Raw genomic sequence first — 16,980 nt, 5'->3', positions numbered from 1 at the left:
GCGATCTGCTGCTTCTAACACGTCTTGAAACTGTGACTCAGTTATCAAAATGTTTGTGCGTGAGTTGCGAAGCTGTAAGACGACAACAGTCAAGTTGGTTCAGTGTGGAGGAAAAACAACAACATGACAGAACAGGAGGTGTGGCTTGTGATGAAGATACCTGAGGAGACCGAGGCCCTGGACACAGAGATGGTCGGGGTGCCGGAGTTTTTCCTGTGATGGCCGGCAGCTTTCTTCACAGACGCACTGTCGATGGATTGTAAACTGGCAATGCTCTCCGCTCCGTCGGGCTGCGTTCAAAAACAAAGACACACCCAAACTTGAAATAACACTGTGAATTGTTTTTGTTGCCGTCTGTCTGTCTGTGTGAATCACTTGCTGACCCTGACCCTCCGGGTGTCGCTGGAAGTGGGTGACTCGTCCAGAGTTTGGGAGCGCAGGTTGTTGGGCACCGTGGGCATCCCTGAGGGCTCCACAGCCACCACATCGCCCCTGAACACCAGGAGGAAACCAGTTAAACATCACCATGTGTTTAACCCCGGAGGCAGTTCCATAAAAACACGAGAATTACCACCTCGTGGTTGTTTGCCTCTGCTAACCAGTCAGGTTTAAGTTTGTATCAGTGTCTGTCCAGACTCACATAATATATCCATTGAAGACTTTAAAGGAATTTGACCAATAAATCTGATCGTGACAGAACACAGTTGTTGCCATGACAGCAGACGATGCTTCAATTATGGATGTTGCTGCAAAGAAGCTCGAAATTATAAAACGTAGAAGCTTCACACACATCTTCAACCGACAGCACAGAAGATTTATGCAACAAACACAGTTTCAAACAAACACTGTCAGTAATTTAATATCTGACTACATGGGAAATATGGTCACAATCTCCCCTTCTGTTCCTGAGTTATGGTGCTGAATAACAGCCAGAAAATTGTTTTATTGAAGAACATATTTTTATGTCGCAGTGAAGTTGACCTTTAACCTTTTGGATATAAATCACTTTATCCTATGAGACATTTGTGTAAACTTTTGTCATTAACAGCGAATTAATCCATGAGTGATGGCCAATAACTGTGTTTTGGGAGATTTCAGTGACCTTTGAACAACTAAATCTAATTAATTCATCCTTGAGTTTGAGTGTTTTTGTGCCTGTCGGCATAAAAACCTTCAGAGTTTAAAAGCCTTGTTTATATGAACTGTGATCGAGCTTTTCATTCATTCCTTAGCACAGCACTGTGCTACCACGTTTTGAAGATTAATATACTAATGTGAAATGAGTAATCACACTGCATACAGCTCATAGTTCAGTCTGTGTGCTGGTGGACGGAGCGGTAAACACCTGTTTGAAAGTAGACTTGAAGCAGAGCGAGTGCTTTGGATGCTTTGAGTGTCTCCATCCGAAGCAGATTTGACACTGATGCTGTCGATGTTCTCTGGCTTCAGAGCGGACCGCAGGCCTTTCTTGATCATCTTCATCTTTCTACACACACACACACACACACACACACACACACACACACACACACACACACACACACACACACACACACACACACACACAGAGAGACACACACAGACACAGACACAGGAAGTCTGTAATCTGTTGTATATAAACATTTTCTGAAGAAAGTGATGTTGCAGATTCTGAACTTTTAGTCACGCTGGTCTGTTGGTTGTTTCATCTCTGGACTAAAATGGATGAATTTGGCACAGAATTTATGGTCATTCAGGGTCCCTAGAGGGTGAAGTCTACTTACTGGTCCAGCGGGACTATGATGTTGGCGTTTTCACTGAAATGTTCTTACAACCATTGGATTGCCATGAAATCTGCTGTAGATCTTCATGGTGCTCAGATGATGAATTTTGTTAATGATCCCTGAACTTCTCATGACTCTTTAATGCAGTATTCATTATTTAGTGGCCAACTAAATAAAACAGATATAGCTATCGAAATACTTTTGTCTGGATTGCAAATGTCTGATGAATTATCTACTAAGTGTGTAGCAGGGAAACTGCTGATAAAATAATTGCAGCTCTCTGCGATGCTGAAACTGAAGCAGTTCAGGGATTTTTTTTTTTGCTGCCAGAGTAGTCCAACAATCTATTGTTTAGCAGAGCCGGTCTGCCTTTTGGCTGCATGGATTTCTCAGATGCCATCAGGAACCATTAAAGTACAACCGAGATATGGGGGGATGCTAGCAACACAATCTAATTACTGCTATGTTGCTTTAACAAATGTATTTTAAAATTTATTCATGGTCTCTAAAAAATCACATGAGCATACATCTGATGTTTTCTGATGCTTTTATACTGAAATGTGCCCTCATCACACTACATATTTATTTTGAGATGATTTAATGCCGTCCTTGGACTGCATGTCCCGTCATATTTTAGACTCTCATGTTGAGTAAACACGATAATAGACAGCTGTTTGTGCTCTGTGTTCTCTTCTTACCCTTTCCTCTTGGCTCCGTCCTTAATGTTGAATATTGTACTTCTGTTGGATCTTGGAGTTTCTGGTTTCTCTGACTCAGAGGACGCTGACAGGTTCTCTGTGGACTTCCCTCCTGTGACTTATGATGCAAAACATTATGAATTGATTTATAAAAATCACCACATTTCCTACGCTGCTACAGCGCCTAACAAGATATTTCCAAAGTAAGGTATTTATTATTGCTTGGGTTACAGCCTTCAAAACAGCTCCTGTTGTGCACAAACGGAGCTCAGCGCCATGATGTGCACAGAGCAGGGGGAAGTTATCACTTTCCTGAGTAAGTAATCCAAGTTACATCTGAGTTACAAATTTTTCTGATCACTGATACATATGGTTTTGCAATTTCCCTATTAACCTAAAACTTGAGCAGAAAACACAACAAAGTTTATGTCAAACTTTTAGGCAACAGAAAGAAGTTTCAAGGAGCCAAATGTGGTGAGTAGGGGTGGTGGTGAGCAGGGATGTTGTCGTGTTGGAGAACCAAAGTGCCATCAAGCTACAGTTCAGGTCGTCTGCACCTATTTATTTTTTTTTCCAATTGGACGCCTCAGAACATCACAGTGGAAACTTGAGTTGACAGTCTGACCTTGGGGGGAAGAATTCATGGTGCCCAACCCTGCCAATGTCAAAGAAAACCCGCCTGGTTGCTCCTGACCGGATTCAGCTTCTTCGGTTTTGGACAGGGACGCTCTGCCCCTCATTAACATCAATGTCACTCAGGACACATCGCCTGGCTCAATACTTCATTGCTGTAGGCTTCCTGAAGCATTTCAAGGGTCTCTGCAGCCGTAATCCAGAGTTTGACACAAAACTGAATGTGCGCTCTCTGCTGTACACTACTCACAAAAACACAGGTAACATGCTGATGTTAATCTGGCAGCATATCTTGGAATATGTGCTAACGAAGGGTTTCCCCTGCTCTGTACACGTCACGGTGCTGCGCTCTGTTCAACAAAACAGGAACAGTCTGGGAATGTTTTCATCGCTACCTCGTATAGTTTGAAGTAATTAGCAGTCCCACTCACTTTTTGGGCTGCTCATGATTGTGTGTTTGATCACATCACTGCTCAGCCCTCCCTGCTCAAAGCGCTTGGACCGCTCCTCCAGGAACCACTCTCCGGTCACCACCTTCAGCTCCCTGCGGTACAAACACATTACTGGGAATTCAACACCACAAAATGCCAGATCAACTCACACTGGTTTACATCACCAATCAGCAAGTTATTTCTTGTGGAAAAGTAATTAGTGAAACCACCTTTTCCTCCTTCTGCTTCTATTTCCGTCGGTGATTTTCTCCATGTGAAGTTATGCTGTGGGTCACACGTGGGTGGGAGCTGAGAAGTTTTCCACCTCACAAACATATTCTTATAGCCTCAGTGTAAATATTCACTCTCAGCGGTGAACAGTTTCATATATTTTTTTATATCTAGAATTTATTCTTTTTTTAAGAACAGACATCAAACCCTGATGATCAAAACATGTAAACATGGAGAAAGTTTTGAGTTTGCGTGGACAGCAAATAAAATAAATCAGATCAGAAAATAAAAACTGGTTCCACACTGGCCTTTCAAGGTAATTCAACCAATATCCTTGTTAGAAAAGCTTGAACAATTCCTAGGCAACAAAACACTGTACGTCCTTGCCACAAGGAGCACCAAAAGATTCAATGAGATTTGATGTGAAGATCACCTTGAGGAACAATAGCAAAAAAAACAATAACAGATGTAGAAGTGATGAGGTTAAGAGGCAATTGAGGCTTATGATGCCATGTGTTTCTGTATCGGGTGGTTTTGCTTGTAAGGAACAGTGATTGTACCAGTAGTGTTTTTGGTAGTTTCTAATAAATTCGTTGAAGCACACCTTAGAAATACCTTACATTACTTCTTTGTGTGAAATATCCACTAAAACTAATGAAGTGTAATAAAACATTAACAATACATCTTTTCTGAATTAAGGGTATAATGTTCAGTTGCTGGTGAAACTGTTCTACAGAGGTGTTTATCCAACTGTACGATCGTTCTGGTGGGTGCTGTGGTAATCATGAGCTTAATGCATTATACAGAGAGGTGGTTCTGGTATTAAGCCATTGAAACAAACGGTGGATAAAGTTATCGTAAACCTGTAAGTATATACGAGAATTGATTACTTTCAGCTCAGCGTACTAAATAAAATGGCAACTGAGTGGATCCCAAAGTAAGTGCCACGTTTCATGACATAAACACAATGACATTTAGATTACCTGCACTTCAATATCTTGTTTCAAACATCTTTACATGAATCATATTAAAAGCCCAGACTCAAAAAGCAGCTGACAGTGACAACAGCTTATTTGTTGTCCCTGTAACTTATCACTCTGTCACACAACCATCAGAAACAGCGACTGTCAGAGCCGTGATGGAAAGATTTGTCACTGTAAACAGCGCTCAGAATAACTCTCATATATCACACCACAGTCTGAGACAGCCAGAGAAAGAAAAAATAGATTGTAGAGTGAAACCACTTGGCTTGCATCTTTTCATGGAGAGAAAAAGCCAACTGTCCCACACTTCACGAGAAAAACTGTCAGCTGTGGTAATAGTCAAGAGAGACATCTCAATTCAAAACAACCCTCATAAGTCAGAAAAGATATTGAGCACTTCAAGCCACTTAGTGAGATAACGCATTATGTCATGTCTGTGTGTTTGGGTTTGGTTAGGTTTTCCCTTTAAGCTTTGTAGAAGATCACAGCACTGAAACACCGGAGAACCTCACAGACAAATGAAGACAGACGTGGTGCCATTAATCCTTTAAAAAAATTAAAAACATCTGGAGTCCACTCCTCCTCCAAACACTGATCTGGCCCCTGCAGGCATCACACTTACGAGATCTTGGCACAAACGTTACACCTCCACTGGCGTGACTTGGGAGTTGTGACACGGCATTCGTTGCAGACACGCAGCTGGCAGTCCTCGCAGAGATCTCCACGGTCAAAGATAAGGCCCAGAGTCTTGAGGCAGCGGGCGCACTGTCGCTCCCTCTGCTCCTTCGGCCGACGGGAGCCTTTTTGTTTGATCTCCAGCAGCTCATTCTTCAGCTTCCTGCGGGACAAACAGAAGAACGACACAGGATATGATGAAAAGTGAGTAAGATGAGAAAGAGTTCAAATGGTAAGACTGAAGTCCTCACCGTATCCTTTTCTCCTCTCGTTTCCTCAGTTTCTCGTCTTTCTGCAGCACCTTCAGGATCATTTCTCTTTCATGTTCCAGCAGAAAGGAGAGGTTGAGATCCTCCCCGATCTGCTCCATTGGTCCCTCAGTCTACTCTCAGCCAGGGGAAATCAGCCAAGCAAATATGTTTTATGGAGGCAGTCAAGAAGAACTACATCATGCTGCAAAGGGCTCATGTTTCTGTAATGTTCTTCTAGTGATTGGATTGTTCTTTTGGTGCTGGCATAGTCTGAACTTGTGATTTGCAAAGCTGCCGGAGTCTCTCCAGTGTTTCCTCTTTTAATCTTCTGTTATTTTACGGGAAGCCGACAAGAGGCGATGACTCTCAGGAAACCTAGAAGGGGTGAAACAGTCACAAAGGAAAGTCAACAACATACTTTCAACATGACTTAAGGATTCAATACTTGGAGTTCAAAATTTCTGGTTAATCCCAGTTATCGTGCCTGTCTTGTGGCCAGCATTAATTTAAAGAAGACGATTAAGAAAAGAGGGGAGGCACAAGTAATTGGTAGACATTTGACAGCGCCACAGCAGCTTATCAATCTCCTAATTAGGCTCCGGGCCTGACATTCAGAGCACAACACCCACATTTCCCAGCTTCCATTAGCAAAGCTCTATCTTTCCCTGAAATTCATGACAAGACTTCTGTTAATTATCTGAGCACCTGCACACTAGTCCACACAGCTACATAACACTAAGTTGGCAGCTGCTTCTGTTCAGAGAGACGGACTTTATAGACGCTCGGAGACACGGCTGCAGGGATGGTGATGCAACCCAGTCAGCTGTGGCACCGCTGTTGGGTGAATTACCATGAAATTGGGTGCAGATATTCAGGATGCCTAGAGGATAAATCCTGTGTACTTTGCTAATCGCCTGACCTTTTTAATTTCAGCAACTTCTGTGGTTTTGAGCGAAATGTCTCAACAATTACTGGATGGATTGCCATGAAATTTTGTGAAAACATTCGCTCAGAATAAACGTTAGTGATACCTTTGATTGAGCAATGTCACCAGGCATAATTTACAATTTATCAATACATTTTGTCCAAATATTTCTATTACCCAACACTGTACTTTATTTTTACTGCCAATTAACATAGCATGCTAACAGGCTATTCTAAGATGCTGCTGAACATAATTTTCATTTGTAGCGTGTAAACCCAGCTATTTATTTAAAACAAATTTTTATCCAAACATTATTATGCAATGTTTCAATAATCCTTTCAGCATTAAGTTGTTTTATAGAAATGTTTTGTGGTGACATTCTTATAATGTTCTTAGAGAATGTTATCCTCCCTTTAAAAGGAACAGTCTTGGAACAAAAAAGAAAATCTTTCCACTGAAAAAATTCCCAGAAATTTGAATTATTTCTGCTTCTACTATTTCTAACTAGAAAACATGCAGGTATATTAGCAATTTGCCGTGTGTGATTGTGAAGCTTCATAGAGCTGCTAGCATGGTTGTATGCTTGTTTGGAGTTCAGCATCTTGCTGAAAAACTGACGTAATGACAGTAAAAGTAGGAGCTGGGAATCAAACCGATAACCCTAATGGCTGTACCGTCTGACCTACATCAGGCCTGGCTGTGATAAATGGTCTACAGGGAACAGTATAATGCAGCAGATATGTCATTCCTTCCCGTGTTGTGGAAATGCTAAGTGGCTCTGATTTCTTCTCATGTATTTGCAAAAAACTCATAGAAATGATGTGCTTTGAATGCTGCAAATGAACACATGTCAGACAATATTCTCTTGCCGGAGTGATCAAATAAACTGGAGAGAATAATTAGCACAAAAGTCAGCTTTCCACATAGTCAATAAAACCAGCCATGAAGATCAGAAACTAATATATACAGTGTCGGGCACTGAGCGGAGGGACAGAATTCTGCCAGTGCTCGTGGAAATGAAGATGGAAAATAAAAATTGAATGGAGTGGGGAGCTCTGCACGTGCTCACACAAGCCTCCTTCAGTCCTTATTCATTACGGCCTCTTTCATCCCCATCCTTTCTTCTCTCATCTCTTCCCTTCACTTTACATAAATTAGCTATAATGAACCAGCAGACATCACCGCAGCTTCCAGCCATCATCACATCAGTAATTATAGGATCTTAGGCTGAACTCCAGCTGCATCGTAGCTGATGAAGCTTCACCTGTTAGATGTGAGGTGGGAATTAAATAGAGGAAACAATAAAGATTTTCAGATGCCTTTGCATTTAAATTATTTAGACAGCTGAATACAGATGTCCCTTTTTCAGCTATTTACTTACTGTGACTCTGTCAGGCTGAACAAAGACACAGTGCTACTTCAGCTTGAAAAACAAACATGCTGGTGTTATCTATCAAATTGCTAATGCTGACATCTGATAATTAGCACTATAGCAATGAAGACAAAGTACAGCAGAGGGTATTAGGGATTATATTAGTCTTGTATTGCAAGTATTTGGTCATATAGCAAAGTTTTGGACAAACTTTGACCTGATGCTAAATAAAAAATCTGAGTATTGGGGGTAGTGGCGGTGCCTAGTCACTAAGATATTTCAGTAAAAGACATACTTGCCAACCTCTGGTGGAACTATAGGAAACATCTTCAAAGTCAGTCATTCTTATTCTCTGGGGACAATGAATGTATGTGCAAAATTTTCCATTTTTCCAATCTATTTGATACATGTTGAGATATTTTACAGAATATGTGTAACCTTTGACCTGCTGGTGGCACTAGAGGAAGAGTGAGGGAGTCACTAGAGTCAGCAGGGAACATCCTCTGGAGACCAAAAATGGCTGTACCACCTTTCACAGCAAACCTTCCATAAATTCTTGATATATTTCAGCTCTGTGTGGGCTAATTATGACTGTAAGTGGGGAACATAAATCAGTGAAGCATTATAAGCCTTTCCACCACCGCACAGACAGAAGAGAGAACAACCGAATTTTCAGATCCAGACAGAATGAAATGTGAACACACTCAGTGGGTAATTAGAAGGGCGGTTAAGGAGGCGATGCCATCGTCAATGTTGACAAAATGACCAAAAGACATCCCATCTCTCTATCTCCTATGGTGCTAGAGAGTGCATGGGCAGAGGGGCTGTTTAGTTGAATATGCTGGTCGACTCTTTGATCAAATTTGATCTGACTGAGGTTTGTAAAAGTTAGAATCCATAACGTAAGACCATGGCTACGAAATATCAGTAGTTCAGCTGTGCTGTGTATTTATAAATCCTATTGTATTGATAAATGCTCCCATTAGGACATCCAACTGTTAAAAAACAAATTATCTACAGTATGCATCAGTTTATTCGGGACATGTAGCTCAAATCTAATCCAGTCAAAAGCCCTGCAAGAAATCCCCCGTTCGATTGTTTATTGTTGGAATTGTATATTGAAAGTTGTTTCAAATATTTCTTATGCCCTCATTGATCTAAAAGTGATCGACAAAATATTGCAAATTAATGAAGGTAGGATATATTTCAGCGGTTTTGTTTTGGACTGAATTTTATTTAGCTTTGTGCAACTCATAGAATATAAAGGGCAAGCATGCACATTAAAACAACACAGACATTTCAGGCAGCCAATAAGCTGTGCCGTATGATTTTCCTGACGCACAGGGCACGCCTGACTAGCACTTGGTCAACAACATCAATAAAGCGAAACTAATATTTATCCCAGCTTCTATCATATTACAGTCATGCCATCTCTGTTTGCTGCTGTAGGCGTGGTGTCCTGACGCAGCCCTCCTTGAGTACACAGAAAACATTCCTGTCGCCGCTCACTCTTCCCTGAGTAAACACGAGTGAGGAGGCAGTACAACTTTTGGCTCGGAGGAAAGGAAATACACTCACTGCTCAGCTCCACACTAACAACATGGCTCAGAGGAAAGTGCAGTGACTCACCCCTTCTCTCAACACAGGGGTGGTTTTCATGTTTATCACCAGTCACAATTCATGTTGTTTAAGCTCGTAATTTGGGTTGGAAATACGAATATTGATATTATATGAGACTAAATATCATCTTAGATTTTTGATATTGTAATATCATGATTGTTGTCTTTTTCTGGTTACATTACAGTAAAGTTACGTTGAACTATTCACTCACTTAGTCATTACAGACACATTTCTGATCATTAATATATTAACAAATATTTCGCAAAAGCACCAATAGTCATCCCTACAATATTGTTGCAGTATCAATATATAGAACTTTGGTCAAAAATAATCTGATATTTTGTCCACAAAGTCCATGTGGTGGATCGCTTGTCACTGAGTCTATTGTCCCTCAGGGACATCTGGCTATAGGCAGCCACCCTGCAGTCCTCCTGTGGCATCCTGCAGGTGGTGGAGCTTAAGAGACCGCTGAATCAATCTGACATTTAGAGACCAACAGGTGAGTGGTGAACAGCTTGGTTCCAGTTGGCAGAAAAGCAAAATAGACATAGGTGAGAGATGAATGTGGGATAAACATTAAATATAGCCATTACTGAGCATTCAGCAGCTGGAGAGAAGAAATACAACTTGTTAGAAACCAAGGCCACGCAATGCCCTTCAGTACTCGCATCTCTGTTTTGAAACGTATGCAATCAGACACTGACGGAAAACCTTCACTTGTAAATTGTTTCGAGGGGAAAACGGTGGATGATGACTCACTTTACTTTATTTTACCTTCTGTCTTTGCAAAACAGTCCAGGTTTGAGCTTCACTCCAATGGTAGTTTGGCTTTGGACAGGAGCACTCAGCAAATAGCTGACCTGTCAGACACTAGCTCTGTCAGGCTTTGAGGGATAAGAGTGCTCATATTTTATATTTTTCTCATTGTCACCAAATCCTCTCTGAAGACCAAAACCAGCTCAGAACTGATCCTCCGAACAAGTGTTGCCTGTGGCAGATATACTGTCGTTTCTTTCTCTGCCAGAGCTCTGCTGTTGTCTGAAAACTATCAAAACGCATCAGTGAGTGGCATTGTTGCGCTGTGTGATATGTTTATTCGTGTTGAATGTGGGCTCTGTCAGTCTCTCATTAACTATCCTACTACACCAAATCTACAAAAACAAATGTGCTATTTACTTGGTTGAGTAATGATGTTTAAGACATTTATAGCCTTTTTAAAAATGAATCCAAGTATTTATAACTGTTTCTTTAAGATTTCAATGGGAACCCGTGTGTTTGGACTCAGAACATTGGGAAGTCCCACTCATGGTTCTTATTTTCCCCTCTGGCCACATTGTTTTGCTCATCAGTGCTGCTGTGATTAGAACAATAAACATCTGTTCTCTCCAGGTGTCATTTGTGTTTTGCAGAAAATGTGATTTTAACTAAATGAAAGCGGTGATGGTCAGACCTCTTGAAGCCACTAACTGGAACCCCATGCACACTACGACAGGTCTAACGGGAAGCCTTTATGAATGTAATTTGGTTATTTGAGCAATAAGTAGCAAATAACAATATCTGAGTCAGATTACTCCCACATTAAGTCAAGCTTAAAAGGCAGCAAAAGAGAGAAGCATGCTCATCCCCTTCATACTCAAGAAATGGGAGGAGCTACATACACAGTTATTCAAGATTAAACTACAGAATGGTAATGAGGTTAAAACTGTCATCACATTTTTGGGTATGAATGATTTTTATGCTATGCATCACTATAAAGCAATGTAAACAAAACTGTATAAATAATCAAACTGAAAATAATCTTAAAAATGTTATGTGGTAAATAATCTGCATTTATGCAGTGCTTTATCACCTAAAGTGTCTCATAGCACTTTACACTGTTTCCCATTCACCCACGTACACACACATTCACACACCACTGGTGGCAGAGCCGCAATACAAGGTGCTCGCCTGCCATTATGAGTAACTTGGGGTTCAGTGTCTTGCCAAGGGACACTTCGACACGTGGACAGGAAGAAGCGGGGATGGAAACGGCAACTTTTTTTTATATCAGTTTTCTTGGAAAAACAACATTCATATCACGTAAACTTGAGTTAAGCTGTCATGGATTTACAAATGTGCATTATAAATACTACATTATCATCAAGGCCAAGGCGTTGCTGTAAGTTTTCTCTTGACATCACCTTTTTAAGCATCCTGCACGCTCAGCTCTTATTTTCTCGTGACTTGTGAACTTCAGTATGATATCCACTTAATGCAGAAGCATTGAGTAAATCACAAATACCTCTTTGCTCTGCGTGAATGTGGCTATAAAATATTTCTGAGAGTAAAAGTGGGATGAACGAGGTCGAGAGATCATCATACAGTGTGTGGTGTGTTTTTACAGAAATGTGGGTCACCCCGACCTCTTCAAACTAAAAATTCATCAATTTCGACATCAGCTTTAGCCTTGTTCTTTCCCCGAGGAGCAGCTCTTTCACTTGAGGGATTGGTTTTGCCTTAATGATAGAAAATAACTCAAACAGTAGCTCCTTCACCTCGCTTCAGCAGATTCTTCATCTCCTGGGGGTTGATGTTTTTCTAAATAACTTTCCCAGGTTTTCAAGGATTTTCTATACAACACAATATAATGTAACCGATGTGGGTATGAAAAGCTGCGAGTTCAGATCATGAACAAATCATGCAAACTGCCGGTTCCGTGTAGCTGCATTAGTTAACCATCACTCTGTCTGAAAGGGTTTCTTCAGAATAAAGGACGGTGGATTGCATCATGGCTCTTTTGTTTGAATGTACAGACCTCATATCCCCCCTTTGTAATTCACAGGATGCTGAATCATTAATGCCACGCAGGCGTCAGTCGGCAGTAATGTTGAACGGCAGAAAGCATCCTGGCTGACCATTAAACAGCAGCTCAGCGACTCAGACCTCCTACTGGCTGCAGCCAGACTACACAGGGTTTTATAAGGTGCACACACACACACATTCTCAATAGTAGACTTCCTCTATGTGGAGGAAACATCAATTATTTACAAGCAAAGGTCAATAATAACACACTTCACAGCTGCTTGCTAAGAAGCCGTAGCAAACCACAGAGAATATAACATGATACTGACATATCACATCTCTGTATTTTCTGCTATCACTACTGAAGGCAGTTTCCTCGACTCCTGGTACAGTGCACCTGTTTACTCACTAATCTTCACACGTCATCAATCACCATCCATCATGCTGTCTTTGACATAATGGAGCAACACATTTCTGACTTGTAAATACTGTTTATGTGAACGCCAAAATCATTATTACAAACAAGAGATTCCGATTTTTGTGGAAGCACGGGGACATAAAAAACCTGTCTGAAAGTGACATCAGCAAAAGGCTCCTTCAAGGCAATTGCACCCAAATTTAATTAAAGTGTTACACTGTCAATAAACAGCATTTAAAATCCTCATGCTACCAATTCTGCAATCCTTCACTCCTTGAGTTTATCTTAGATGACTACAACACAGCAGACCCTGTTTTCATTAACTCCCGAGGGAAATACAGTCGAGTGAAAATATGCCATAACAATTATTGTTTTTTTTCCAACATGTTTGCAAAAGCAAATATTTGATCCTATTTGAAATACTAAAATAAAGGTGATATGACAAATGACATAAAATTAACGTCTTGAAATCATTTTTATAATTTGAATAAATAAAAGAAACAAATAAATCACATGGGAAAAGTAAGTCCACACAAGCATTTAAATTCAAATTAAATTGTGGGTTAAATTAAATCAAACTAAAAGCAGGAGTTCCGGATTAGGTGCCAATGATTAAACCCTTACAGCAAGATAATGATCATAAGCACGTACAAATTCACCAAGGAATGGCTCAAAAATAGTAAATGGTGAGTCAGGATGACGTCAATGCCCAGACTTAAATCCCATGGAAAAGTCATTGAATAGACAGCACGAGCAAGAAAACCCTAAAACATCAGCAACTGAAGGAATTTAACATGAAAGAGTTGTCAAAACATCTCAGCAAACCGATGTCACAATTGTGCAAAACATCTGCCAGACGTTTGGGTGGGCGAGGCTAACTTCTGATGACTAAGGTGTACTTACATTTTCCACAGAAGAACATATGTATGAGCCACATTTTGTACATATGTGGCTCTCTAGCTGCTAAATGTTCCACTATATTCACCAGCTTGTCGGTAACTGCGTGTGCTGCAACAGGCGTCTGCTACATCAGGGAAAATAATAACTAGAGCTGTGACGGGATCAACAAGCAAAACCAAAACAGCTGAGGGAGCCTCAAAAGCTCCACAGAGCCAAGGAAAGAACAGAGTTAGTTACGCATTTCATCCTCTGTTAATATATATATATATCAAGCTTTAAGACCGTTAAAAGCTTTAATATTTCATTGATTAGTTTGTTTAAAGGGTTATTTGGTGTTGTATTCATATTGCACTTTACTACTATTGATCATCCTATATTTACTGATAGTGTCTTGATTTATAATATTTTGTCCTTTTTAAATGCAAAAACAAATCCACTCATTCTTGATGTGAACACGTTTAGGATCTCTGCGTTAACTTGTGCAACTCAAACCAGAAGTTCTATTATCCATCACTATTGTTATTTTTTTTCAATACGTAAACATAAATTGAATTAAAAAAAAAACAGACATAAAATTGAATTGCCTGTTTCAGCAACACGAGACGAAGCACAAAGCTCTTGACAAAGACGTGCGCATAAAATCGAGAGTGAGAACAATCTAATTGACCAGCAGCAAGTCTACAGACTGAGAGCACTTTATAAAAGTAGTTAGCCAAGAGCACAGTGTCTTTCTCATGCTCTCTGACAAAGATCAATGTGCATGTTCAAAAAGGTTTTCCAACTCACCCAGCTTATCTCAACTCAAAAGGAAATGAAGCAAATAAGATTTAATCTTCTATCTCAGCAGTGTATGTAATCAACTTCCTGCGATCGGATGTGGACCTGTGTTCACAGTGAGGTGAAATCAATAGGCAGCCATCATCTTTGCAGAGAGCTGAAGATGATAGCGGGCATGGTGGACGTAACCGGAGAGGCTTCTGGGAAGAACGTGACATGGGTTTTGGTGTGAGGAAGAAATTGGACTTTCAATTCGATATGACGTGTTTGTCCGAGTGGAAAGTGTCCCTGCCTTTCACTGAGGTGGCGACTTCTCTGACTGTCCCTCTTCTTCACTGTCTTTCTTTGTCTCTCTTCAATACACACACGGACACACACAAAGACACACACACACACACATACCTCAGGGCAGATAACATATCTGTACCACTGCAGTGCACTAATGACCCTCTCTCAGCTTGAAGGCCTGTCAGATACACTGCCCATGTCACTGCCAATCAGCGAGGACCTGCTGTCAGGGTGAATTGCCGTCACTCCTCTTCATCCTCTGAACTTTCTGCATGTCAATAACACTGCAGGAAGACAGCATCATGGCTTGTCAATCAGAATCCAATTTGAAACCTTAATTACTTGGTTGGCTCAAAGGTAATGAAGCAGCATTAGACTCCGATATGAATAACTCACCTCCTTCAAGCCTGACACTTTGCATACCGACGACTTGCACACACACATTTGGCCTTTCGTCTCTGATTATGACTTTGCTGGGATGAAGGTGGTGTCAGATTGCAGAGAAAAGAAATACAGCAGAACAGCTGCCAATTCTTGTGATCTAATTTCTTAATTGGCTGTCTACAAGTTTTCAAGCTTGGACTCAGCATGAGTGGCAGCACAGGGAAGAAGTTTGACATTGTGGTATGTGCTGGAAGCAAAACAGTTCTGACGTCTGAAGGCAAAAGTGTTTTCAGCTGCTCCAAACTGCCGAACTCAAAGCTGTGGTGGAAAGGCTGCCGACACGGAGAGGGGAGAGACATGGTAATCGCTCAAAAGGAAAAAACATCAAACACCTTCTCACAGCCACTCCTCAAGGGCATTCATGATATTGCACTCATTTGTACACAGAAAATATGACAGAACAGAAGGTTTGAACCGGAGACATAGGTTTACGATCTCGTCTCTCCACAGCTCGTCAGTGACTGTGAAAGGATCACGATTGTTGCAGTTTGGCTGTTTGAGAAAATTGTTGCATACAAGCTGCCTGTACGCTTTGAATGAGGTTCTTTATGCATCGAACAGAAAGTGAACCCATCCATGCGACGCCACCAAGTCAAAATTAGAGGCGCTACATCCGACAATCTCCGTAACTTTTCCTAAGTGCCAAAACATTCATTCCCACATCGTGACAATATGACCACCTCTGTTAAAAGGGAGAAAGCGGGTGTGGTTTGAACTTTTACCTTAAGTGTGTGCACAACTGTGAGTGCAGTATGAAGAAAGGCTGCGTGAATGTCGGCACAGTTATCTACATCTGCATGAACAGCCTGTCTCACTCCTTCTATGAGTTTCAGAAGTGACTTATCTCAAGATATTTTTCGCACAGTTAACCCTGTAGTCACACCACGGGCAATCAAAAACTCCTCTTGCACATGAATAGAGTGCACTGCAGTAATGTGCACAAGGCATGGGGAAGCTACGACCTTTATGAGTAAGTATTCAGAGTTTTGGTGCTTGAACTACGTCAGCATCTGAGTTACACACGTTTTTGGGATTACTGGTCTGGGCACATTTGCGATTTCAACATGGACTTGAACAGAGAGCTCGCATCAATATTTGTATCAGACTCAAGAAATCGGCAACTCAGACCCTTGAAATGCTTCAAAGAGGCCTATGGCAATGAAGCAATGAGCCAGGCGACGTGTTTTGAGTCACATTCTCGTTTCAAGAGGGGCCGAACGTCACTGTCCAAAACCAAAAATTCCACGTCAGGTCAGGAACGAAAACAGGTGGGTTTTCTTTGAAATTTATGGGGAGGGTGCAATTAATTTGTTCCCCAGGGTCAGACTGTCAACACCGAGATCCGCTGTGTTGTTCTGCGGCGTCTGAGGAAGGAAACATTGGGCGCAAACGACCTGAACTGTGGCACAATGGCACTTGGATTGTCCAACAAGACAACGCGACCACTCTCCTGGTGCTCCAGGTGATGATGTCGATCAAGTGACATAACTTGAAAGACTGACTCACCAACGATCTCAGTATTTTCTCCATCACTGCCTCTCAGTGTTGTGTTTTAGCCTCCACTGTTTAAGGCCATAACTAACATCAAAAATGCTGCCCTTAAAGCCATGAGGCACACACGTCACAGCCAGTGTAACATTACAACTCTCAGTGGTGCTGTCCTCAGTAATGACCTATCAAGCCTGCAGGCCTCCACAGGCCCCTGCTGGGCTCAGTGGAGCAGGAAATAGGAAAAACAAACCAGAAACCCTAAAAACATCATCCCCTGTCAGCTGTCCTCCCTGCCCTCA

At 41.3% G+C, this 16,980-nt stretch overlaps 1 protein-coding gene across 4 annotated transcripts in view; it reads right to left on the bottom strand.

Moving 5' to 3' along the window:
- sytl5 (synaptotagmin-like 5) overlaps positions 1 to 16,980 on the bottom strand; it is a 38,548-nt gene that overhangs the window by 13,232 nt on the left and 8,336 nt on the right. For 2 of the 4 annotated variants that reach the window (XM_069154072.1, XM_069154075.1), the window contains exons 2-8: positions 5,666 to 6,040; positions 5,362 to 5,577; positions 3,526 to 3,638; positions 2,462 to 2,579; positions 1,346 to 1,486; positions 384 to 492; positions 161 to 290 (exon numbers count right to left, since the gene is read on the bottom strand). In XM_069154072.1, the coding sequence (XP_069010173.1) occupies positions 161 to 290; positions 384 to 492; positions 1,346 to 1,486; positions 2,462 to 2,579; positions 3,526 to 3,638; positions 5,362 to 5,577; positions 5,666 to 5,784 (946 nt within the window). In that variant the 5' untranslated portion in view covers positions 5,785 to 6,040. The remainder of the gene's footprint in view (positions 1 to 160; positions 291 to 383; positions 493 to 1,345; positions 1,487 to 2,461; positions 2,580 to 3,525; positions 3,639 to 5,361; positions 5,578 to 5,665; positions 6,041 to 16,980) is intronic. The other 2 variants (XM_069154073.1, XM_069154074.1) reach the window with 2 other exon arrangements.

Source organism: Embiotoca jacksoni, unplaced genomic scaffold (genome assembly GCF_022577435.1).
Source record: "Embiotoca jacksoni isolate LCO1_2020_lvr unplaced genomic scaffold, fEmbJac1.0.p SCAF_2, whole genome shotgun sequence".
Taxonomy (NCBI): domain Eukaryota; kingdom Metazoa; phylum Chordata; class Actinopteri; family Embiotocidae; genus Embiotoca; species Embiotoca jacksoni.
Note: the sequence above shows the minus strand (reverse complement) of the source record. Positions and strands in the feature narration are given on the sequence as shown.